The sequence below is a fragment of the Dendropsophus ebraccatus genome, chromosome 8 (genome assembly GCF_027789765.1).
Source record: "Dendropsophus ebraccatus isolate aDenEbr1 chromosome 8, aDenEbr1.pat, whole genome shotgun sequence".
NCBI classification, from domain to species: Eukaryota; Metazoa; Chordata; class Amphibia; order Anura; family Hylidae; genus Dendropsophus; species Dendropsophus ebraccatus.
Window position 1 is genome coordinate 95,896,328 of NC_091461.1, and position 26,611 is coordinate 95,922,938.

At 46.0% G+C, this 26,611-nt stretch overlaps 2 protein-coding genes across 2 annotated transcripts in view; one reads left to right on the plus strand and one right to left on the minus strand.

Moving 5' to 3' along the window:
• Window positions 1-5,409, plus strand: part of NMNAT2 (nicotinamide nucleotide adenylyltransferase 2) — a 40,027-nt gene extending 34,618 nt beyond the window's left edge. Inside the window, exons 7-11 of the mRNA XM_069981140.1 lie at window positions 1,382-1,426; window positions 1,532-1,608; window positions 1,769-1,870; window positions 2,668-2,735; window positions 3,423-5,409. Of these exons, the coding sequence (XP_069837241.1) occupies window positions 1,382-1,426; window positions 1,532-1,608; window positions 1,769-1,870; window positions 2,668-2,735; window positions 3,423-3,525 (395 nt within the window). The 3' untranslated portion in view covers window positions 3,526-5,409. The remainder of the gene's footprint in view (window positions 1-1,381; window positions 1,427-1,531; window positions 1,609-1,768; window positions 1,871-2,667; window positions 2,736-3,422) is intronic.
• The window catches only part of LAMC2 (laminin subunit gamma 2), a 41,202-nt gene continuing 19,137 nt past the window's right edge, over window positions 4,547-26,611 (minus strand). Inside the window, exons 17-23 of the mRNA XM_069981139.1 lie at window positions 19,370-19,514; window positions 16,489-16,638; window positions 15,078-15,192; window positions 12,526-12,725; window positions 10,319-10,477; window positions 8,680-8,779; window positions 4,547-5,977 (exon numbers count right to left, since the gene is read on the minus strand). Of these exons, the coding sequence (XP_069837240.1) occupies window positions 5,724-5,977; window positions 8,680-8,779; window positions 10,319-10,477; window positions 12,526-12,725; window positions 15,078-15,192; window positions 16,489-16,638; window positions 19,370-19,514 (1,123 nt within the window). The 3' untranslated portion in view covers window positions 4,547-5,723. The remainder of the gene's footprint in view (window positions 5,978-8,679; window positions 8,780-10,318; window positions 10,478-12,525; window positions 12,726-15,077; window positions 15,193-16,488; window positions 16,639-19,369; window positions 19,515-26,611) is intronic.

Consider the following 26,611-nt stretch of genomic DNA (forward strand, 5'->3'; position numbering starts at 1 on the left):
AGCTACATCACTGGGCTATCTCCTCTGAAGTCAGCACTGACCTCCCTGACCTCTGAATACGGCTTTCACACAGCTCCCACTGTGTAATGCTTTGTTTTCTGCTGGCGACTAATCTCCCTCCTTCCTCTTCCCTGTCCATGGCTGACAGGGCTCGACTGATGCAAAAGAGTCGAGATTTCTTGATAATGAGCAGGGAATGAGAGAGAGGAGGGTGGGACCTGGGGAAAGTCTTTTTGAATGCAGATAATGACATCTTTGCCTAATAAACCTAAATACAAATACAAAGTTTCTTAAAATTGCCTGGACTATTGATTTCTGGAAAAAAAAAAAAAAACGACAATGACACTTTAAGGATATGAATATCAAGGGTTGAAGGCTATTTGAGACCCACCCATGCACCATGTAGCACTCTCGTAGCCGCTAATGCCTTAGATCTGAGATGGGGAACCTTCGGCCCTCCAGCTATTGAAAAAATACAATTCCCATCATGCCTGGACAGCCAAAGCTTATGGTGGCCCTTCGACTCTCTCCTGACTGATGATGTTAGGGAAGAGAAGGACCTATGTTTTCAAGGAGGCACACCACCGCCAGAGCTGTCTGGAAGCAGCTTACTCCTCCTTTCTGCCTAGAGGAGATTTAGCTGAGCTGAATATTTATATGTATAGGGAGAGCATTGAGTCCAGCATATAACAGGATGCATTTAGCATCTTATATATCAAGGCTATGTTCACACTACGTATATTTCCAGCCGTAGTGCAAACCGCGAATATACGCCCGTAGTTATGAGGTTGATGCGTAAGCTTGAAAGTATACTATATCCGGCCGCACAATGCACACTACGTATAAGCTTACGGCCGGATCGTATACGGCGCCATAAAAAATTAACAAGACCATTGTTTGCAGCCGGAACTGTTCCAACTCACGGCCGTGGATTTCAGTGCGGTCCCGTACAAAGTACTTATTTCAGCCAAATTGAACTTGATTTTTAGATCCAAAAGGTTCTGTGTGTTTTATTGGGCTGGGCGAAGATTTCCAAGTAAATGACCTGCCTCAGATCGCTTCGAAACAAGCTAGGGAAGCATAACTGTACTACAGCCGTATGTTCACGGTTCGCCCGCATGTTCGCAATCCGGCCGCATGTCTATTTTTCCCATATACGTAGTGTGAACATAGCCTAAAGGTTACTTTAAAATATTGCAGTGATTTGAGCTGGGTTTCAGTACCACACACAGCCTGAGGATAGGTATGGCGCTGTTTTGGAAGAAAGCAGCCATGTTTTTTTCCTTATTGTCAATAACCCCTTTAAGTGCAGAATTATGAACATATTGATTTCTTATTCCATGTATGACGTAACTAAACTGGTTGTGTTTCGTTTTGACAGATGAAAATGCAAACTTGGGCACAGTTATGAGGTATGAAGAAATAGGTAAGTGCCAATAGGAGACAATATGGGTCAGGCGAGGCTCTTTCTCTCTATGATACTATTGGCATTGGTCTTCTCACTCATACACTTGCTGTCCTTCCTACCCAGAGCTGCGGATCTTGCTCCTGTGTGGTAGTGACCTGCTTGAGTCATTTTGTATCCCTGGCCTCTGGAATGAGTCAGATGTGAGTATTGTTCCTTATGTTGTCTATGGCCCCTTCTACTTCCATTCTCCTTCCGTGTATGACTGATGCCTTGGGTTATGTTGTACAGGTGACTGCATAGTGACTTGACATCTAGATTTCTTTGTTCCTCACTGTATTGTATGTCTGTGTTTCCCTATAGATGGAGGTGATTGTTGGGGATTTTGGCATCGTGGTGGTGCCACGTGATGGTACAGACACTGAGCAAATCATGAATCACTCATCGGTTCTCCGTAAATACAAGGTGTGTCCTGCTCTTATCTATAGATTTTCATTGGTTTCTCTGAGCAACTATACGTGCTATTACTATATACCTAACAATATTTGAACTTTGGAAAGCTGAGCCATTGTGCTAAACTATGAGCTTCCCTATCTGCTAGATGAGCTTCTTTAAAGTGACTCTGTACCCACAATCTGCCCCCCCAAACCACTTGTACCTTCGGATAGCTGCTTTTAAACCAAGATCTGTCCTGGGGTCCGTTCGGCAGGTGATGCAGTTACTGTCCTAAAAAACTACTTTTAAACCTGCAGCCCTGTGTCAAATTGGCATGGCCTAGAGTGTCTGTGCCCTAGGCCTGTGACACCCCACCGTCCCTTCACCCCACTCTCTTCACCATTAGGAATGCTCCAGACAGGATTTCTCCTAATCAACACTTGTCTAAACACTGCATAAGTGTTAACGATCCAGCACATGTGCAGTGTTTAGACAAGTGACGAATAGGAGAAATCATTCTAGGGGTATTCCTAATGATAAAGAGGGTGTAGAGGAGGGATAGAGGGGAGTCGCAGGCCTAGGGCCTCCTCCCCTCCTTGCCATGCCCTCTGCCCATCAAGTGAGTCGGGGGTTACGGCTGGTGTACACCAGGGATAAAGCAAGAATCTGCACCTACTCCCTGGCGTACTCTAGGGGCACATCCTTGATAAATCTCCCCCAAAGAGATGATGGTCTCCATAAACATAAGTGTTTAGGGGACGTGATATTTTCACCTGCAGGATACATATCACACTATCTCAGAATGTAACATCCTGATTCCCTTACAGAACAACATCATTGTGGTTAAAGATGACACCAACCACCCGATGTCCCATGTAAGCTCCACCAAAAGCAGGTAATCCATATACCATTCCCATGTGTATGTTGTTAATGCATGCGGCTATCTAAAAGAATCAATCCAGTGGCCTACTTAACCTGAATAAATATTTCATTGGTATCAATAAGTTTCCTTTGGAGACTGGAAGGCATTGCAGTCTGTATATGAGTGTGACATGCTAAAGTTAGCAGGTAGTTTTAGGCCCTCTTTTTAATGAGTGGTGGGCCAATCTAATTGCTTTTACTTTTTAATAAATCACTGACTTTACCAGAAATTACTCCTTACTCAAAAAAAACAAAAACCTCTAAAGTATTAATCACTAGGGGTCTTAATTCCCTGTAGTCTGCCGTTCACTGCCTGTTGGCAGTGGAATTCTGTCTCTAGTAACAGACACAGCAAGTCAAAACACAGGAAGTGTGGCGGGGCTTGTTATTGCTTTTGGGAGAGGGGGATAACTATGCATTTGAAAGATGTGTCTGTTCTCCAGTGGGCCTTCCCTGTCCTTATAGGTAAATTGATGCTTCTGTCTCATCTCTGCAGCAGTAGCAGCGGTGGCCAGTTTGATTGCTAACATTTGTATAAATCGCTGAATTTACCAGAAATGACTCCATTAAACAGAAGAGCCCATTGATTTATAATACTGTAGATAGTATATAAAGGTTGTGCTTTATAACCTGGCTGATTCCCAGTTTTTGTGTCCTTCAGGTTGGCCTTACAGCATGGAGATGGACACGTGGTGGATTACTTGATGCAACCCGTCATTGACTATGTACTGAAAAGTCAGCTTTATATCAATACATCGGGGTGACCATGTCCGTTCCTGGTCTAGGTGTAGCCTCGTGCTTGCCTCCGTCATCACAATACAATGTGTTATTTCTCACTTCTCACCACAGTCTCCTCTCGGATCATGATACCTCTTTACCCCACTCATTACTGTCCTCCTCACCTCTACGCCTTACTCATTCACTTATAATATCTTATGATTCCAAAGCCCAAGGTGTGGGAATGCTCGCTGTACTTCTGGTGGGAGTGCTTGGGGCAGTGTTTTTCAGGTGTGCGTATAAACATTAGTACCATTCTGTGTATACTATGGGGAGGCTGGGGTATATTATAACCCATTCAGTGCCCTGCACGTCACGCCACGTTGGGTGGGCATATATCAACTCTCCCGATTTTCAGGATTTGTGGGAGGGAGTTTCGTTATGATTCCTTTATTACTCTCTTTTCTTTGGTAGTGACTAGGGAATAAGACATCTCTGTCCTCTTTCTATCAATACAGATATGGGGATACCAAGAGGAGGGGGCTGTTGCGCCAATCCCTCCATAAGCATTCTGCATGCAACTAGCATGTTCTTCCTGTGCTTATATCTCCATAAAGTTATCATAACCCCTGTCCAGGAGGAACTATATATGACTTGTAGGAGATTGATAAGAAACTAGTGGAGAACAATGGAGAACCGGAGAAAGGTATTCTGCAAGCACGCCTGTATGTAGACTCAGTATTCAAGCCATGTCAATATGGCGTCATAGACCTGATGTATACCCACCTTTTCCCAAATTTATGATGCTCAGTGACTGCTTTAACAAATCAAGGCTCACAATTTCTTATAAGGTGAGATAGGACTGGGGGCAGGTATATGCAAGCACGCCTATATGTAGCCTCAGTTTTTAAACCAACCATGTCAAATGGGCCCAATAACAAATCAGAAGTCACAATTTCATATAAGATAAAGAAGAAGTAATGTAAGATGTTACCATCCCATGCAGTTTTAGCCCATACATCCATAAAGCTTCATATCCAGCTTGTATATGTATCAGGGCTCACGCATGAGCTACTAGCATCTAAATTGGACTTGGTAACATTTATTTGGAGCTAAGATTTTTTTTTTTTTTGTGGTTATAAAAGTCTTATAGTCACTTAAATAAGAATATGAAGTTAGTGTAGTTATTACATAGCAACAAGATTGTAGAGTAACATAAAATACAATATAAAACATACATTTGAAAGGGCTATCGATGAGCATGAGTATTGTAGGCTGTAGATACTAAGAAGAAATTAATACTGAAATCAGAAATGTTTTTAAGCCATGACTTAATACGTAATAATAGGTGTGGACAGTATACCAGGATAGTCACTGCTGGGTCCTGACAACTATCGTCTACATGACACTCTTGCCCGACATATTTTTTCCCATTAGCCGGCATGCGTCATTCCTAAGTACATCATTTATGGAGCCTGAACCATATAAACACGCTTTGTATACATCAGCGCCCGTCCTTCCTCCTCCATACGTTGGCTTGGCTTTCTTTACAGCATGTAATGGATGAATTTCCTACGCGAACAGAGTACTGTTGCTGAGGGCTTCAAAAAGATCAGATATGAACTATGGGAATTAAAAAAGTAGTCCAATCACTTGTGTACTGCCATCCCCTATTGGCCTGTTTCTGGGACCCATTTTCCATATGCCTACTTAGAGACAGATTTAGGGAAGACAAATCATAGGAACAATTGAATTTCGAGTGGTCATCAAAAGTCGAGAATGAAGGACCAGAAGGGGTTAACCAACAATTTATGTAAAATAAATAAAATAGTGGGAGTTCTAGTCTCATGTCTGGAGGATTTGACTGCAGTTCTTGACTAGTGTATGGTACTGTTCATATTAATGTCGCTGTTTTACCAATAAAGATTTTGCTTTGCTAGAACGTGTGTGTGTGTTGCGATATCACCGACTGAAGAAGGTGCCGGAACGTGAACATATTTTATTATTAAATAAATAAGAACAGCAGATCTGCAATGGTCTCTATGGGAGAGACACTATCCATCTTTTCAGGTAGTTCTCTATAGGATTGAGTCCTCTCTCAACCAGGTCCACAACAGAATAAGATACATCAATGGTTGACGGTGTCGATAAATACTGCAGCATATTGCACCCAGTATGGGTGAGGTGGATTGACCAGTTGGCTCTTGGTACCTTTTGGATAAGCCATCGGGTGTGGCCTTGGCTTTCAAGGCCTTTCGATGGCAGACGTACTGTAGCACCCTGGCGGCAGAGTCTTACGTATATCACGCAGGTTTTGGATATCAAGAAGAGTTTGTTGAATCTCTTTCTCTATAAGGAGAATTTCCTCTTTTTGATGTTTAGCTGCCAATTCCAGCACCTCCAACGCTGGCCTGAGCTCCCTGGTCACCTTGGTACGTGCAGTCCGCATACTTGTGTCCAAAGCTCTTAATGCGTCTTCACTGCCTTGTACAGGCTGGTCTACAAGAGAAAGACACAACATTCAGAGGCAATGGTAGTGAGAAAGACCAAGAAAGAACTGCGAGGTAAAATATAAAGCCTATCGCTCACATGGTCATATGTTGTCTATGTTGGAGTCAGTTGAAGTGAAGGGAGCCGAGTTGTAATGCCACACATGACCTGATAACAAGTGTGGTGCTATTTTTGCATGCATAAGCATCTATATTTTTCTAAACCTGAACAAGAACAAGGAGTCCTGGAAGTGGTGATATGGCCCCTACCGAGTCCTGATCTCAACGTCATCCAGTCTGCCTGGGATTACATGAGGAGACAGAAAGTTCTGAGCAGCAACATCCACAGAAGATCTGGGTTTAGTTCTCTACTACCTGAGCTGGCTGATCTGCATTAATCTGCTAGATTGGCGCTCACTTACAGAACCTATTCTTTGCTTTACTCAGCTGTCAGCCACACATCAGCTATTACACAGGGAAATGTGTGGCTGACAGACAATTATTTTTTGACAGGTTTAAAAAAAAGCAGCCTATGAGCACTGTACATTCTCTTGTTCATTGGCTGAGGTATCTGCCAGATAATCATTTCATGTAATAGGGCCGCAAGGTGTTAGGAACAGCCTCCTTGCCAAATTCCATGTATTCCTGGAAGAAGAGATACTTTATTGAAGGCAAAGGGGTGGGCACACCAAATATTGAATGGATATAAATTTCTCTCCTGTTCATTTTGTTAATCAATGGGGAACGATCAGCAGATTAGATGAATCTAACCTGCCAATAGCTCCCCATTGCGCATGGAGCTCTGAGGATGAAAGTAAGTCTCCTCTTTCCCTCATCTTCGGGGCAGTTTCTGTGCAGTTTTAATATAATCCTGTGTCCGGAAAGGCCGTTTGGAGCACTGCGCCACCCCAGAGCGCCAATCCGTCCATGGCCAGCTCTCCCGTTCTAATGATTAATAGTGAAGTGGGCCTGATAAGTACTCTGGGGCCTGGCCAGATCAGCGCTAGGAAGCAGGGCAGTGCTCTAAACAGCCTGACCAGACACTGGATTACATTAAGGGTACAAACCCACTTGACGTATTTGCTGCGTGAATCAGTCTTAAAAATAAGCAGGCAAAACGCAGGTTGGCTTTATACGATTGTTCTGCATTAAAATACGCAATTGCGTATTTTTGAAGCGTGAAGCTACATGTGTTTTTCACACAGGTTGTTAACAACTGATGCTTTGCTAACAACAAGCTTCATGCTTCAAAAATACGCAATTGCGTATTTTAATGCAGAACAATTGTATAAAGCCAACCTGCGTTTTGCCTGCTTATTTTTAAGACTGATTCACGCAGCAAATACGTCAAGTGGGTTTGTACCCTAACGCTGGGTTCACACTATGTATATTTGAGGCTGTATTTGGTCCTCATGTCAGGTCCTCATAGCAACCAAAACCAGGAGTGGATTGAAAACACAGAAAGGCTCTGTTCACACAATGGTGAAATTGAGTGGATGGCCGCCATATAATGGTAAATAACTTCCATTATTTCAATATAACAGCCGTTGTTTTAAAATAACAGCACATATTTGCCATTAAATGACGGCCATCCACTCAATTACAACATTATGTGAACATAGCCTTTCTGTGTTTTCAATCCACTCCTTGTTTTGGTTGCTATACAGCCTCAAATATACAGCCTCAAATATACGTAGTGTGAACATAGCTCAGTGATCAAACTGCACAAGAATGGTGCCTACCTTTATCCTCGGCGCCCCATGTACAATAGGGGGATACAGTATCGGAAGGTTAGATTCGTCTAACCTGCTGATAGTTCCCCTTCAATAAAGATAAACCATTAGCACTTCTTTGTGAAAGCATACTTACTTCACAGAATTATTTTTTACACCTACAACCTTTTTTTTTTTTAATTCAAATGTTTATTTTTACAATTTTATAAAAAAAAAATATATATATATTTTTTTTTTCACCTACAACCTTTGTAGAGTACTGTATATGGTGTATGATGGCACCGTAATGCTCCTGGGTGAGTGAGCCTCTGTGCAACAGCATGTGATGCAATGTGCTTTTGCATGAAATTGGGGGACATATGGAGATTCAGTATAGGCCCATGGCTTTGTATGGAAGTTTATGTTGGATATACATTAGGGCCATGTGCTTGATCCCAAGGCTTGCTAAACACATTACGTGTGGCATCTTTCCTTTGATGGTTTAACCTCTACTCTTTAGTATAATAACTCTTACTGAAATTGTTCAACAGATGTAAGAAAGCAGTACAAAAAGATATTGCCAGGCTGGCAGATATATCATAGTTGTATCTATGGAAAACATTAAGGTGTCACTGTATCCTATGACGTCAAGAAGGCACAACAATGGGCTCCAACAGCTCCTCAGCCTAACACTTTTTGTAGATTTGATGCTGTTCCCTGGGGTCTGGGTGCTCACTTGAATGAGTTGAATGAGTTGGGAGAAGTGCTCAGCTGAGTGCTTCTCTCCTTGAATTCTATAACAAGTCTATGGAATCCATCACCTGCAAAATGGGGAGAGCAGCGTTTTTCCAGGCTCCTCCTAGTAATCCTTGGGGATCTGACCACCCAGGCTCCGACTGATCAAAGCTTTTGAAAGGTCTCTATGACATGTTAAAAGTTTTTTTTTTTTTTTTTAAGTGACCCTCCCGTCTTCCAGAGAGAAATTATCACCATCACTTACCCAAAAGCCCCAGTACACGATCAAGGGCATCCAGCGTTTCTGTCACAGCAATAAGCGTGCCACCCGCACCGGCCTCGGCTTCCAGAGCACTGTCAGAAATCTAGAGAATGACAAAGAGAATGAGAAAAAGATGTAAGCCCTTAAAGGAGCGGCACAGGAGAAGAAACATGGCTGCTTTCTTCAAAATCAGCACCACATCTGCCTATGGGTCAGATATCGTAGCTCAGCTCCATTGATGTGAATAGAGGTGAGATGCACTATCACTCACAAACTCCCAAGAAGGTGAGTAAAAGAAGAGAGTCTCTTCTAGATAAACCCAGTGACATTTCTTAACACCACTGAGGATTATTTCACACCATGGCCCAGATTTACTGACACTAATAGTTAGGTAATGTAGACTAAAGGTCCTCATACACTTTCAACAATCATTTCCCCCATACATGGGAACGTTTATCATGGCCAAGCATTCCTGTGTTCTCTATGGGGAGGGGTAAGTCACCACCAGATAGCTCTAACTGCGGCTTATCTCTTTGAGAACAAAGGGGTCGGACAATGATTTTCCATCATGCCTGACTCCTATCTCCACCAACATCATCTGTCGGCAGATGGTTGGGAGAACCCCATACACAATATATTGATGGCTGTGACAAAATATGAGGTGCATGGGTACCTTTGCAGTCCTACTACATGGCCTGATAGTTTGCAGAGTCCTTACATGACTTAAAGGGGTAGTTCCCCCCAAAAAAAATTTTTCCCAGATCAACTGGTCCCAGCAAGGGCCAGAGATTTGTAAATTACTTCTATTAAAAATCTCAAGCTTTCCAGTATTTATCAGTTGCTGTATGTCCTGCAGGAAGTGGTGTATTCTTTCCAGTCTGACACAGTGCTCTCTGCTGCCACCTCTGTCCATGACAGGAACTGTCCAGAGCAGTAGCAAATCCCCATAGAAAACCTCTCCTGCTCTTCAGACTGGAAAGAATACATCACTCCCTGCAGGTCACTTAAGATTTTTTAATAGAAGTAAATTACAAATCTCTGGCACTTTCTGGCACCAGTTGATTTAAAAGAGAAAAAAAATGGTGAACTACCTCTTTAAGCATTGAGCAGGGGGGCCACACAGATGATCAATGGAACGCTAGTTCCAGCCATTGGCCACAACTCCCCTATCAGAAGATGTGCACCCAACGTCCGGTCAGGTCACTGATGTAATACCACCTGAAACCACCTTATATACACCCTAAGTAATAAGGTTAGTGATCATCTTGTGAACGTTGACTGATCACTAGCCCTTTTGAACATGGTGATATTAGCCCGTTCCAGTGATAATCGCCCCATCTAATCAGGCCTACACTACAGAATCGGCGCTGAGAGTCTGTGCGGAAACCCCCCGTGCGGACTTGGCGCCAAATTCTGCCTTCAATCTCTTTGAACGGGAGGCCTCACGCTCCTCCGCTCTCCACGCTTCTCCGCTCAAAGAATTGACTCTTTGAGCGGAGAGGCGCGCAAGCCCTCCCGTTCAAAGAGATTGAAGGCAGGATTCAGCTTCCGATTCTGTAGTGTGAACGGGGTCTTAGACAGAGTCTATTTATCACAATGGCTCAGGCTGTATAATATTTCTTGTTCCTGTTATAATTCCTACCCCTTGGGCCGCCGCACTGTCTTGTTCTGACATCCTCATCCTATCATCCAGGTCTCCGGCCGTCCCAGTAACCATCTTGCGCAGTTGTGCAAACTCTCGCTCCAAAGTCAAAGCCAGTTCAGCTGTACTGTTTGCATCGAGGCCCATCTGCATCATGTCCTGAGAAGCAGAGCACAGGAGGTGTAATACAAGAAAACTCATAAAGAAGAATCATCAGTGGTTGTGCATAACCCGATAAACACCTTAAAGGAGTTAACCAGTGAAAATAATTTTCTTTCAAATCAACTGATATCAGAAAGTTATATAGATTTGTAATTGTCTTCTATTTAAAAATCTCATCTTCTCATACTTATCAGCTGCTGTATGTCCTGCAGGAAGTAGTGTATTTTTTTTCAAGTCTGAGACAGTGCTCTCTGCTTCCACCTCTGTCCGAGACAGGAACTGTCCAGAGCAGGGGAGGTTTTCTATGGGAATTTGCTACTGCTCTTTAAAGTTCCTGTTTCGGACAGTGGTGGCAGCAGAGAGCACTGTGTCAGACTGAAAAGAAAACATTTCCTGCAGGACATACAGCAGCTGATAAGTATGAGAAGACCTGAGATTTTTAAATAGAAGTAAATTACAAATCTATATAATTTTCTGAAACCAGTTGATTTGAAAGAAAAGGATTTTTGCTGGAAAACCACTTTAACCCCTTAGCGACCCATGACGTATCTGATACCTGACAGCTGCATTGAAGTGCTTTATGCAAACTATCCCTGGTGTCTAGTGGGTCGGATCTCCCCCCCCGCGAGATCCGTTCTTCTGCCCGTGCCAGGCCTCAGCGTCGGAATGACGCTGATCCCGGCTCGGCAATAGATTGCTATGGCCTGCAGCAGGCCATAGCAATCTATGACCGATCTGATGGATCTTTGCTGTGTATATACACAGCATTGATCTCTATGAGAGATCAGTGCTATGTATATACAAGTCCCCCGGGGGGGCTTCTAGTTACAGTAAAAAAAAAAGTAAAAAAGTGTTTTTATTAATAAAAAATCCCCTCCCCTAATAAAAGTCCAAATCACCCCCCTTTTCCCATTTTATAAATATAAATTAATAAATAAATAAATAAACATATTTAGTATCGCCGCGCGCGTAATCGCCCGAACTATTAATTAATCACATTCCTGATCTCACACGGTAAACGGCGTCAGCGCAAAAAAATTCCAAAGTGCAAAATTGCGCATTTTTGGTCGCATCAAATCCAGAAAAAATGTAATAAAAAAACGATCAAAAAGTCGTATATGCGCAATCAAGGTACCGATAGAAAGAACACATCATGGCACAAAAACTGACACCTCACACAGCCCCATAGACCAAAGGATAAAAGCGCTATAAGCCTGGGAATGGAGCGATTTTAAGGAACATATATTTGTTAACAATGGTTTGAATTTTTTACAGGCCGTCAGATACAATATAAGTTATACATGTTATATATCATAGTAATCGTAACGACTTGAGGAACACAAATAACAAGTCAGTTTTACCATAGGACGGACGGCGTAAATGCAAAACTCCCCGAAATCAAAACAAATTGGTTTTTTTTTCAATTTGACAGCGCAAATGATTTTTTTCCGGTTTCGCAGCATATGTTGTGGAAAAATAATGCAGTCATTGCAAAGTACTATTGGTTTCGCAAAAAATAAGCGCTCATATACGTCTCTAGGTGAAAAAATGCAAGCGCTATGGACTTTTAAACTTAAAATGGAATAAGCAAAAGCGCAAAAACGAAAATAGGCTTTGACCTTAAGGGGTTAAAGTGCTTAGGATTGACCAGAAAGCAGCTGTTGCTGCTCCCTTCTCCTCCTAACCCTTGCGGCCCTCCAGCTGTTAAAAAAATACACTTACCATCATGCCTGGACAGTTAATAGCCATAGCATTTTCTGTCCAGGTATGATGGTTATAGTAGTTTTGTACGAGGTGGAGGGTTGCAGTTTGACACCTGTGTTCTAAGGTATTGTCAATATTTTATTGCAGAATACGGACATGGCATTTTAGGACTAATTTTTAGTCACATGCAAATTTCTTATCTCTAGGGAAACATAGAAGTCGCTACTTTGCTTTTACCATGAATTGCAGGCGACTATGTTATGGAGCGTTGTATGCGCCATATTGACAGCGCTGTACACAGCAGACACCTAGCTGCCATTTATATCGCTATCACCTCTTACCTCTTGTATTGCAGTAGTAATACTTTGTGCCTCCCTGGCATTTCCTGCTGCTGTGCCAGCGTCGCTCTCTGCCCCCTTCAGAGCGGCTCCTGCTTCATACGTAGTGTCCACAGCTGCTTGGGTTTGGCGCATGATCTCTGGGAGACGTCTCAGCGCATCCTCAGCTTCGGTGCGCCGGTCCCCTACCTTGTCTCCAAACCCTAAAAAAGTTAAAATTCAGTAAGTAGGGCAAACATACAAGTGTCTATGCTGTGTTCTGTTTAGTATACAGTATGTAAGCAGAGTTTGTATTCACCTAGTCCTTCTATTCAGTGCTGCTTACAGTCTAATAGACCTATCTCAAGGACATAATGAATTGATGTATAGGAAGAAACCCTCACAAACTAATAATAATAATAATATTTATTTGTATAGCGCCAACAGATTCCGCAGCGCTTTTGTTTTTGTTTTTTTTTGCAATCCCCCCAAACAGGATGTCCGATTTAGAAAACCAATTCCAATGTTCCAATAAGCAAGTCTGAGTAAATCCTGCATGCAGTACCCTCATCTATTAGGACAGTACTTTCCAACCTGTGACTCTACAGCAGGGATGGGGAACCTTCGGCCCTCCAGCTGTTGCAAAACTACAATTCCCCTCTTTATTCTCCATCTTTAATGTAGCACACCCTCAGAAACAAAAGCAACATGGAGGACATTATTGAGCAGTTCTGAGCAGTCTAAGCTGTAAACCCAGCACTAGAACGAGATATAACACTTACAGGATCATTTCTGTGTCTCTAAGGGCCCTATTCCTCAGGACGATTATCGTTCGCATAATCGTTAACGATAAACAATACAAACGACCGATATTGTGAAAGACCTGAAATCTTTTTCCTATTTACATGGAATGATAATCGTTACTGATGATCATTCTTGCCGTCGTCTTGTCGTCACTATTGCGTTCGTCACTACTGCGAACGACCGAACGACTTCTTATTCTATGTGAACGATTTGCGAACAAGCAACGATAAAAATAGGTCCAGGTCATATTAAACGATCAAAGATTTCTCGTTGGGTCATTAATCGTTAACTGCCGTTCAACCAAACGATTATCATTTAGATTCGAGCGACTTAACGATAAGCTGAACGATAATTGTCCCGTGGAATAGGCTGGCCATACAAATTCAGTATCTCCCATTCAGCCATGATATTCCTGTCACCAATGACATCGTCTGTTGGTGGTTGTTTAGGAGGGTCCCATGCATGCTAGACTCACACTCAGCACAGTATACAGACATAAACATATCTCTCCCCCTGTGTGCTCTCCCCCTCCCCTATAGCCCCCCCTGTTGCTCCCCCAGTAGCATATAGCCCCCCCGTTGCTCCCCCAGTAGTATATAGCCCCCCTGTTGCTCCCCAAGTATTTAGCCCCCCTGTGTGCTCTCCCCAGTAGTATATAGCCCCCCTGTGTGTTCTCCCCCTCCCAATTAGCCCCCTGTGTGCTTTCCCCCTCCCATATAGCTCCCCTGTGCGCTCTCCCCTTGTAGTATATAGCCCCTTGTGAGCTCCTCCAATTAGTATATAGCCTCCCTGTGCGCTCTCCCCAATTAGTATATAGCCCCCCTGTGCGCTCTCCCCCAATTAGTATATAGCCCCCCTGTGCGCTCTCCCCCAGTAGTATATAGCCCCACTGTGTGCTCTCCCCCAGTAGTATATAGCCCCTCCCATGTGCTCTCTCCCCTTTCCAATTAGCCCCCCTGTGTGCTCTCCCCCTGTAGTATATAGCCCCCTGTGAGTATATAGCCCCCCTGTGCGCTCCCCCGCAAATCCCATTAAAAATGACAGGAAGACATACAGGGGAAAAAATGTCAACTGATGAGAGCAACTTGTGACAACTGATGGCAACTGATGGCCACTGATTTTTTAATGAAAAGAAGGATAGAAAAACTGCTGACAACTGATGCATTTTTGGCATCAGTTGTGACATCAGTTGTGGTCAGTTTTTAGACAAAAACTGCAACTGATGCAAACTTATATATGTAAACCCAGCCTTAGTGTATGGGGACTTTAACCTTTGTCTCCCTCCAGCATACTCCTCCTTCTTCACCACTTCTCTCTCCATAGAATTCTACAACAGGGATGGGGAACCTTCGGCCCTCCAGCTGTTGCAATACTACAATTCCCATTATGCCTGGGCAGCCAGAGCTTTAGTTTTGGCTGTCCAGGCATGATGGGAATTGTAGTTTTGCAACAGCAGGTGGACTGAGAGTACCCCATCCCTGGTCTACAGCTACTGCAAAACTACAATTCCCATCATGCCTGGACAGCCTTTGGCTGTCCAGGCATGATGGGAGTTATAGTTTAGCAACAGCTAGCAAAAAGAACGACAGTAATGTATGGATATATTCCTGCATTATTTTCAATAACCTTCCACCTATAAGCTTATCATGTCGGCTGACGGATCCTCTTTAATATAACTATGAAATTGTAAAGACTTGGAATGGCACAAAGCAAACAACTTCTCTGCTTGCAGAACACTCTCGTAAAGCAGCGTTACCTGTGCACATACTCACCCCTCAGGCTGCCTAGCATCCCTTCTATAGCATAGTAAGTGGTGTTCCCGGTCTGCATTGCCCTCTCTGCTTTATTCTTCGCTGCATTTGCGCGTGACATTAGCTGATCTGCCAACTGCAACAAATACAAAGAACATGGTTTTTCTTTTTTTTAAAATCTTTCCCTGTTCTCATAAAACTGTTAGATGGGTTTTCCTTTGATGTCTTGAGAGTCGTATAATCGTATAAACACTTGAAATGGTCACAAAGTCAGGATAAGTAGTCATTTGGAGGAGTAGCACTATTTCTACCTATATTATAACTTTATGTATAAGTATATGACTACATTCCCCTCTTTATTCTCCTTCTTTAATGTAGCACACCCTCAGAAACAGCAGCAACATGGAGGACATTATTGAGCAGTTGTGAGCAGTCTAAGCTGTGAATCAGGCACTAGAATGAGATATAACACTTACAGAGTCATCTCTGTGTCTCTAAAGCTAGCCATACACTTTCAGTATCTCCTCTCCACCACCCGTCCTACCCAAACACAGGAGCGCACAGGAGAGTGCAGATTATCTCTTCCTGAACAAAGGGTTGGCCATGATTTTCCTATCACCAATGACATCATCTGTTGGTGGTTGTTTAGAAGGGTCCCATATATGCTAGACTAACGGCCAAATCTGCTGCAAACAGCAGGTTTGGCCAACAGTAGTAAGGGTATTGGGGCCATACTCCTCCTTCTTCACCACTCTTCTCTCCATAGATTTCTATGGGCAGCTATAACTTGATCTCTCAGTAAGTCGATTTTTAGCTTACTTGTGAATCATACATTTCAAGAGGAACAGGGAGGACTAACGGAGCCTGATAAGTACACCAAGAGGATTTTTTCTTCTAATAAGATATGTTACAAAATTTCTTGTATACATTTGTGCAAAGTTGTTCACGTTTCATGTTCACAACTGTAACGCAGGTCTGTAATATTGTATACATGGACCTACACTGAATCTCTGAATACTTCATATGTTGTATGAAGACACATAGGGGGAGATCGATCAAACATGGTGTAAAGTGAAACTGGCTCAGTCGCCCCTAGCAACCAATCAGATTCCTCCTTTCATTCCTCACAGACTCTTTGGAAAATGAAAGGTGGAATCTGATTGGTTGCTAGGGGCAACTGAGCCAGTTTCACTTTACACCATGTTTAATAAATCTCCCCCAAAAGTTTTATAAACTAATTGGATCATATCTATTTCTGTATCTAAGCATGTGCTAGATAGAATGTGCTAAATATATAGCCAATCATCTAAAGTGTATGGCGGCCATGAAGCAATAAAAGAACACATACTTAGGGCTGAATAAGTACGTATACTCATCACACTGGTATAAAGAAGATGGGTGGTCAGTGGTGATTTGGGATTTATTTCCTTACCTGTCGGTTCCCTTGTCCGTCCCGCAGCTGCTGCTCCACATCTTGTTCCCAGGCTGTGTATTTGCTTTGTAAGTTCTTGATCTGAGATATCTCTGCTTCCACTGAAGTTCTCAAGGACAAGGATTCTCCTCTCAGACGCTCCATCTCCCCCTGGTAATTAAAAAGATGTATCACCGTGAGTCTTAGCTTTATAGCAAGCAGATGGCTCCCAATCATTACCAGGTACCGAGAAACATCTCCACATCTGACAGGTTAGAATGTCTGGCATCTCAGCCATGATTTGTCACCGGGATAGATACAGTTATAAATAGCCGTCAAGAAATACTGCTGTAGATATAAAGACTGGTGATTTCCCTTTCTCTATGGTGTCTTCTAACTGTTAGCATTTCTATATGGTATTTATTTCTTGTTACTTATAAGTCGGCAATATATTCTTCAGGCCTGTACACAGGTTGTCATCATGCACAGGATCCCAACAAGGCTCACAATACATTTTCCTTTGTCACCTTAACACTAGTGCCAGTTATATAGGATCCCATGTGACCTGCCAATCTCTTTATATAAGAGGAAATCCATGCAAGTATGCTGGCATATTAAGAAAATGAGTTGTATGACACCACCGTTTAAGGCTGAATAAGGCGATGGTTCGAGATGGCCTCCATCCCAGGGTTCTTAAAGAACTCGGACCTGTGATTGCTGCCCCCCTGACAGATCTGTATAATCAATCCCTGCTAACAGGAGATGTCCCCAATGATTGGAGAACAGCCAATGTTATAACAATCCACAAGAAGGGGAATAGAGAAGAGCCCAGTAACTACAGGCCAGTGAGCCTGACATCTGTAGTAGTGAAAATGATGCAAACTCTTCTAAAAAATAAGATAATGGATCACCTAAGAATCAACAATTTGATGGATCCAAACCAGCATTGCTTTACTGAGGGCCGATCATGTCAGACTAATCTCATTGATTTCTTTGATTATGCCACAAAAGTGCTGGATGAAGGTGGTGCTGTGGATATCGCATATCTGGACTTCAGCAAAGCTTTTGATACAGTTCTCCATAAAGAGCTGATAGAGAAGTTGGAGAAAATTGGACTTAATCCCTGGATAGTTTAGTGGATTTGTGGTTGGCTGAAGGATAGATATAAGAGGGTTGTTGGTAATGGTGTATATTCCGAGCAGAGACTGGTTACAAGTGGTGTGCCACAAGGGTCTGTTCTGGGTCCTATTCTTTTTAATATGTTTGTAAGTGACATAGGAGAAGGTTTGGTAGGTAAAGTTTGTCTGTTTGCTGACGACACAAAAGTGCAATAGGGTTGATATTCCTGGAGGTGTCAGTAATATGGAAAATGATTTAGCTTTGCTAGATACGTGGTGGAAATTGAAGTTTAACGTTTCCAAATGTAAAATAATGCACTTGGGGAGGAGAAATCCTATATCCGAGTATCTCATCGGCAGTACTGTGTTGGAAAAGACTTCAGAAGAGAAGGATTTAGGGGAAGTGATTTCTGACAGCCTTAAAATGAGTCACCAGTGCAACCAGGCGGTGGGGAAAGCAAATCGTATGTTGGGGTGTATAGCTAGAGGTATAACCAGTAGGAAGAGGGAGATTGTCATCCCGCTGTATAGAGCTCTGGTGAGGCCACATCTGGAATACTGTGTCCAGTTCTGGAGACCTCACCTAAAAAAGGACATTGATAAAATAGAACGGGTCCAAAGACGGGCTACAAAAATGGTGGAGGGTGTCAGGCATAAACCATATCAGGAAAGACTTAGGGATTTGAATCTGTATAGTCTGGAGGAAAGAAGAGAAAGGGGGGACATGATTGAAACCTTTAAGTATGTTAAGGGACTAAATAAGGTTCAGGAGGGAAGTGTTTTTAGTAAAAAACTGAGCTCAAGAACAAGAGGACACAGTGAGAGGTTAGTGCGGGGGAAAGATCAAAAGCAACGTGAGAAAATATTATTTTACTGAAAGAGTAGTAGATACCTGGAACAAACTTCCAGCAGAGGTGGTTGGTAAATCTACAATAACAGAATTTAAACACGGCTGGGATAAACATACATCTATCCTAAGATAATAAGAAAGAAAATACTAAAAGGGCAGACTAGATGGACCCAGTGGTCTTTTTCTGTCGACAATCTTCTATGTTTCTTTGTTTCTAAAACTTGTGGAGTACAGGCTTGGGCTGGGAAAAAACTTTAAATAAATTATACTCACCTACCCCCCTGCTGCATCCACCCTGATATTTCAGGTAAACAGTGCTTCCTGCTTTCCTATCAACACACCCAATCAAGCAATGGCCAAAATGTACGGACAGTGATAGGCCTAGCAGATGCTTCCTACATGTCATAATGGGACATGAGACTGTGAGGACCATGCTGCAAAGCATCAGGGCTGGTAAGTATAATTTTTTTTTTTTGTCATTTTATGGCAGCCCCAGCCACATTTGTGAATTTCAATATATATATATATATATATATATATATATATATATATATATATATATATATACTTTTTTTTTATAAGTGACAATTGTGCCATATTGCCTTCTACCTCACACTAACAACATTAAGTTCCAAAGGTGTTATACAGTTTCCATGGATACATTAGACAAAGCTTCTTATTAACAAATAATTCATGTAAATAATAGACTGTGGAATTAATACATGTAATTGTAAAACATATAAGTATTATGATGTGGAATACACATGAAAAATATGCTATGTGAACACTGCCTTAAAGGAGAAAGCATCTTTATCCTACATTAACAACCACCTGAATGTGTGTAGGGCTGTGTGTGTTTGTGTGTGTGTGTGTGTGTGTGTGTGTGTGTGTAAATGTGTGTAAATGTGTGTATGGCTTTCATTGGCAATCTTACCTGGAATCCCAGAGGATCTATAAGAGAAGCCTGTGCCATGGCCCGAGCTGTCTGCATGCTCTCATGGTAGGATCTCTCTGCCGCTGCTGCAGCTTGAATGGCCTTGCTCTCTATTTCTCCAGTCTGAGTGCGGACATCATCTAACCTGTGAACACAAAAAGAGGATTTTTTTGTACTCACCGTAAAATCCCTTTCTTGTGGCTTCATTGGGGGACACAGCACCAGTGGGTATAGGCTACTGCCACTAGGAGGCGACACTAGACAGAAGAAGAAGTGACTCCGCCTGGCAGGCTATACCCCTCCTACAGGCACCAGGCTAACTCAGTTTAGTCACAAGCAGTAGAAAATAGTAACAAAAAACAGACTGGTCCCGGGAACGAAAACCCCAAGAACAGAACAAGCCCCGGGAGCACAACCTCAAACAGGGTGGGAGCTGTGTCCCCCAATGAAGCCACAAGAAAGGGATTTTACGGTGAGTACAAAAAAATCCTCTTTTCTTGTGCCTGTCATTGGGGGACACAGCACCAGTGGGACGTACAAAAGCAGTCCCAGAGGGCGGGGAAAGAAGATTACAATCCCCATGCGGCCTGCCTAACGCACAGCGGCCTGCAGAACCTTGCGGCCCAGACTGGCGTCAGAGGAAGCCAGGATATGGACCTGATAAAACTTTGAAAAAGTGTGTACTGAAGACCAGGTGGCGGCCTTGCAGACCTGGGACACTGAAGCCTGATGGCGGACCGCCCAAGAGGCCCCCACAGCCCGAGTAGAATGAGCGGTGACCCGAAAGGGAGGAGCCCTGCCACGAACGCGGTAGGCCTCTGCGATGGCTGCCCTGATCCAACGCCCAATGGTGGTCTTGGAAGCCGCCAGTCCCTTGCGCGGACCCGACGGGACCACGAACAAGGAATCCGAGCGGCGAAAGGAAGCAGTGACGGACAAGTAGATCCGTATGGCCCGGACAAGGTCCGAACAATGCAGGGACCGTTCACTAGGATGGGAGGGCGCAGGGCAAAAAGAGGGGAGAATGATGTCCTCATTAAGGTGGAATGCAGACACGACCTTCGGCAGGAAGGAAGGAAGAGGACGAAGCACCACCTTGTCCTCGTGAAGGACCAGATAAGGGGAGCGACAAGAGAGCGCTGCCAGTTCAGACACCCTACGGATGGAGGTAATCGCCACCAGGAAGGCGACTTTCCAAGAAAGGAAACAAAGAGACACCTCACGAAGAGGCTCAAAGGGAGGACCTTGTAGAACCTCGAGGACTAAATTAAGATCCCAGGGCTCTAAAGGCTGTCGAAAAGGAGGGGCCAAATGGACCACCCCCTGAAGAAAGGTCTTCACCTGAGGGCGGAAAGCCAGAGCCCGCTGAAAAAGAACAGACAGGGCGGAAATCTGTGAACGCAAGGTGGAATGACTGAGGCCTTTATCCAGCCCGGATTGTAAAAAGGAAAGAATCTTGGGCGTGGAACACACCAAGGGGTGAAAATTATTCTGTTCGCACCAAGAAAAGAAGGCCTTCCACACGCGATGGTAGATCCGAGCTGACTGAGGCTTACGGGCCTTAAGCATGGTTTGGATGACTGGTTCCGAGAACCCACGAAACCTCAATACCGCGGCTTCAACAGCCACGCCGTTAAACTCAGCTGAGGTAAATTGGGGTGGAATATTGGCCCTTGTGAAAGGAGGTCGGCCCGCAGGGGAAGTCGCCAGGGGGCGTCGGCCAGGAGGTGCACTACGTCGGCGTACCAGGACCGGCGCGGCCAGTCTGGAGCGACAAGAATGGCGGAAACGCCGAGTGCCTTGAAGCGCTTCAGGACTCGAGGGAGAATGGGCAGAGGAGGAAAGGCGTAAACCAGGGAGAACTGCTCCCATGGGGTCACCAAGGCGTCGACCGCGAACGCGCAAGGATCCCGGGCTCGAGTCACATAGATGGGGAGTTTGTGGTTCAGCCTGGAGGCGAAGAGATCTACGTCTGGGAATCCCCACCGCCGGCAGATTTGAAGAAACACCTCGGGATGTAGAGCCCATTCGCCCTGATCCAGTCTTTCGCGGCTGAGGTAGTCCGCCGCCCAATTGTCCACCCCGGGAATGTGGACTGCCGAGAGGGCTGGAACAAAACGCTCCGCCCAATGGAGAATGCGAGCGGCCTCGGTCATGACAGAGCGGCTCCTGGTGCCGCCTTGACGGTTCAGATAAGCAACGGCGGTGACGTTGTCGGTCTGAACACGGACCGGGTAACCCCTCAGGAGATCGGTCCACTGAGACAGGGCGAGAAAGATGGCCCGGAGCTCCAGGATATTGATGTGAAGCCGAGCCTCCCCCGGCGACCAAGAGCCCTGAGCTGTGTGGCTCCCGAAGACAGCCCCCCACCCGGACAGGCTGGCATCCGTAGAGACGACCAGCCAATTGAGGGGGAGGAACGAGCGGCCAAGGAGGACCACCGGAGACGTCAACCACCAAAGAAGCTCCCTGCGAACAGCAGGGGACAGGAGGATCTTCTTGTGGAGAGACAGAGGGGACCTGTCCCATTGAGACAGAATCGCCCCCTGCAGAGAGCGCGAATGAAACTGAGCGAAGGGGATCGCCTCGAAGGAGGAGACCATCTTGCCCAGGACTCGCATGCAAAGGCGAATCGAACAGGGGGCGCCCGAACGGAGCAGAGAGACTGCCGAGCGCAGGGAGGCAACCTTGTTGGGAGGAAGGAGGACGCGGGCCGTCTCGGTGTTGAATAGCATCCCGAGAAACTCCATAGAGCGGGAGGGAAGTAGGGAAGATTTTCGGTAATTGATCACCCAACCGAAATTGGTCAAGAGATCGAGTGTGATCTGGAGGCTGGACAAAGTGTCCTGTTTGGAGCGGCCCTTCACCAAGAGGTCGTCCAGGTATGGCAGGACAGCCACCCCCTTTGACCGAAGCAGAGCCATCAAAGGTGCAAGGATCTTGGTAAAGACCCGAGGGGCCGTGGCGAGCCCGAAGGGCAGGGCAACGAACTGGAAATGTCCAGAACCGATGGCGAAACGTAGGAAACGTTGATGACTGGCTGCGATGGGAACATGCAGATAGGCGTCGCGGATGTCTACAGATGCAAGAAATTCGTCCTGCTCTAGAGACGCGACCACCGACCGCAAGGATTCCATGCGGAACCGCCGAAGGCGAACGAACCTGTTCAGCCGTTTCAAATCCAGGATAGGACGGACCGAGCCGTCCTTTTTGGGGACTGTGAACAGATTGGAATAGAATCCCTGGAAATGCTCGGAGGGAGGAACTGGGACCACAACTCTTTGAGCTATGAGATTCTGAACCGCCTGAAAAAGCTCGGAAAGCCGCGCCGAAGAGCGTGGGAGATTTGACGGAAAAAAGCGAGGAGGCGGCATGGACGCGAACTCGATTTTGTATCCTGAAGACACCACCTCCTGTACCCACACATCGGGCACATGGGCGAGCCAAATCTCCTTGAAGGAGAGCAGACGACCCCCTACTTGAGGGAGAGACCCGACAGGGAAAGGACCATCAGGAAGAAGACTTGGGGGCAGGACCCTTAGAAGGGCGAGAACGGGGCTGCCAGGAGGGGCGGGGTTTGAAAGAGGGCTTCCTAGAAGGAGCTGGAGGCGCATCCTTAGCCGGGCGACGACGCGCCGGAGGCTCAAAGGAGCGGAAACGGCTGGAACGCCTGTGAGGCTGAGGGCGCCGGGACCGGTTTTGAGGGAGCAAGGAACTCTTCCCCCCTGTAGCGTCCGAGATTATTTTATCAAGCCGCTCCCCGAAAAGTCTGTTCCCTGCAAAGGGAAGAGAAGTCAGAGCCTTCTTGGAGGCGGCATCAGCTGACCAGCATTTTAACCAAACAGATCGTCGGATGGCTACAGAGTTAGCCAGGGACCGCGCAGACAAACGAGCAGCTTCCTGAGAAGCGTCGCACAGGTATTTGGACGCATGCAGAATCTGCGAGGCCAGAGGCAGGAGATCCTCACGCGGGGTGTCCAGGGAGAGGTCATGGACTAACTGCCTGGCCCAAGAGGAACAAGCCTTGCTGACCCAGGATGCAGCAAAGGTAGGACGTAGGGCCGAACCAGCCGCAATAAAGACAGACTTCGAAAAAGCGTCGATTTTCTTGTCGACTGGGTCAGTGAGTGAAGCACCATCTGCCAGAGGCAGAGTAGTTGACTTGGAAAGTCGAGAAACCGGAGGGTCCACAGAGGGGGGCACTGTCCATGTAGTGACCAAGTCAGGGGAGAAGGGAAACAAGGCCTCGGCACGCTTAGAGGATGGAATCCGCCGGTCAGGGTGATTCCACTCCTTGGCTAGAAGATCTTCAAAATCCTTATGGTTGGGAAAAACCAAAGGCTGTCGCTTATGGCGACTGAAAGAGACTTCACTCCTGGAAGTAGAAGGGGACTCTTCTTCAATATGTAAGGTGTCCCGCACTGCACGGATCAAGGCCTGCACTGCAGAGGCCAGCTGATCCTCCCTGTCGGACTCTGAGGCAGAGTCAGAGGGGTCCCCCGAGGTGGCGGAGAGGGGTCGCTGGGAAGCGGAACCGCCTGCAGTGGATCTGTCCGGAGAAGGGTCTGAGGAACACCTAGAAGGTGACCGTGAGACAGAGAGTCTAGATCTCCTAGAAGGTGACCGTGAGACAGAGAGTCTAGATCTCTTATGAGACCGTCCTCTGGAAGGCGAGTCAGGAGATACCCTGGAGGGTCCCGCCGCTGGAGGCGCTTGGGAGGGCAACCGCTCAATGGCATGGATCATGACCTGGGACAGCTTAGAGAGGTCACCGATCGCCTGGGACAGGGACCTAGCCCACTCAGGGGAGGCTGCATCTGAACCTGCAGGGGAGGTCTCCTGGGAGGTGGCACTAGGGTTAAGGCATAGCAGACAGAGGGGGCCAGGCTGACCGCAGGGGAACTTTTTATTGCAGCGAGCACACGCAAAGTGTGTCGCCACAGCCGCAGGAGCGAGCTGCCTAGGGGGGTCGTCCCGGGGACCAGACATGGTAGCTAGGGCTGGTAGCCTGGGGAGTGGAGGAGGGGAATATCACCCACTGGGTGAGCCTACCCGACCCTGGAGCTGCTGCCGCACTGGATGCTGGAGCTGCCTGGATGCTGGAACTGCACTGGATGCAGGAGCTGCACTGGATGCTGTGGATTCTGAGCTGCTGCTGCTGTGCACAGGGAGCTGAGGCTGCTGTACTGGCAGGCAGAGAGAACAGCAGGTGGCCACAAGCTGCTGCGCTGCAGAGACGAGAGGAGGAAGGGAGGGGGCACAGGAAGGAGCAGGTGGGGGCTACAGGAGTAGCCAATAAGAGACAAGCCAGCGGCGGGAAGGGCCGAAAACGGGCGGGCGCTCCGCCCCCGTGACGTCACTCGTGTGCGCCGATGCGGCCTAGCTCCGGCAGAAGCCGGGGGCTAAATTTATGGGCAGGCCGGCGGCAGCGAGACGGCGGCGCGGAGCGCTGAAGAACGCGGCCGCCAGCAGAAAGGAAGGGAGAAGAGCCCGGTAAACTACCCGGTCGCCCCTATAGAGCTGCTGCCTGCGTGCAGGAGCTCCAGAGACTCCTTCCACCCCCTCTCCCTGAAGAAAGAGGCCCGCACAGACCATCTTGCCCAGGGCCTCTGAGAGGGAGGCAGGGAGGGAGAGAGGCAAGAGAGGCAGGGAGGGAGAGAGACAGGGGGGAGAGAGGCAGGGAAAAGGGGGGCAACTAGGTGCCCTGGAAGGATGACCCCCCCCCAGATTCCCAAGGAAGGCTAAGGACAGGAATACTCACCTGTCCGGCGTCTTCAGGTGCGCGCAGGGTCACCCCTTCGGTCACCTCGCACCTTTGTGGGGGACCGGTATCCTGCCGCAGGGAGCGGGCGTTGGGGGACGGGTGACCGGCGCAGGGAAAAGAAACTTTCCATGCACCCTCAGGGGGAACTGCGTCTGATGCGGCAGCCCACGCCGACGGTCCCCCTGATAACCTAAAAGAAAAGAGAAAGAAATAAAACTAAAATAAAAAAATGGAGGTGCATGGCACCTGTGTCTACCTCCTACGGACACTAGACTAAAACTGAGTTAGCCTGGTGCCTGTAGGAGGGGTATAGCCTGCCAGGCGGAGTCACTTCTTCTTCTGTCTAGTGTCGCCTCCTAGTGGCAGTAGCCTATACCCACTGGTGCTGTGTCCCCCAATGACAGGCACAAGAAATATACTTACAACAGGGCCTTGTCATGCCATATGATTCTCCTTCCCCTTCTGGCAGATGTAAATACAGTATCCAGTAAGATTTCTAGTCAATCTCCTTCTCCTTCTGGCAGCTGTAAATATAACACCCCCTAATATACAGTAGTTCCCAGTAAGATTTCTAGTCAGCCTCCATCCCTCTCTGGCAGCTGTAAATATAGTACCCAGTAATATAGTCCCCAGTAAGTTTTCTAGTCAGTCTCCTTCCCCTTCTGGCAGTTGTAAATACAGTACCCAGTAATATACTTCCCAGTAAGTTTTCTAGTCAGTCTCCTTCCCCTTCTGGCAGGTGTAAATAAAGTTCTCAGTAATAAAGTCCTCAGTAAGTTTTCTAGTAGTCAGTCTCCTTCCCCTTCAGGCAGATGTAAATATAGTACACAGTAATATAGTTTCCAGTAAGTTTTCTAGTCAGTCTCCTTCCCCTTCTGGCAGCTGTAAATATATTACTCAGTAATAAAGTCCTCAGTAAGTTTTCTAGTAGTCAGTCTCCTTCCCCTTCTGGCAGCTGTAAATATATTACTCAGTAATAAAGTCCTCAGTAAGTTTTCTAGTCAGTCTCCTTCCCCTTCTGGCAGCTGTAAATACTGCATAGTTCCCAATAAAGACTTTATTAGATGGGCGGGCACTATCAGATGCTGCATGATGCGATCACCAATCAAATAAATTGGCACTCATTTAAGGAGTCTATTACATAGGGAGACGCGCAACTAACAAACAATAAGTTTTAAACATACTTGAAAGATGCCATCAGCCGACAGACATGGAAACAAATAGAACTTACTAACCCCCACCCACCCCTGCTTTTCATATTTGAAATCCCACATTTATTTTGCGTTCCAGATACATTGTATGATACCGCATCCTCAGAGGTAGTCTACTCAGCCTTGCTGCCTACTACTGTACTCCTGCACAGACTCTGGTCTTTCCTTGACAAGCAAGGTAAATACAAATTGTATGGGCTGCTGTTCGGTGAACAATCACTAAACAACCAAGAACAGGAATAAACATTGGTGGATTAAAGGGGTTAT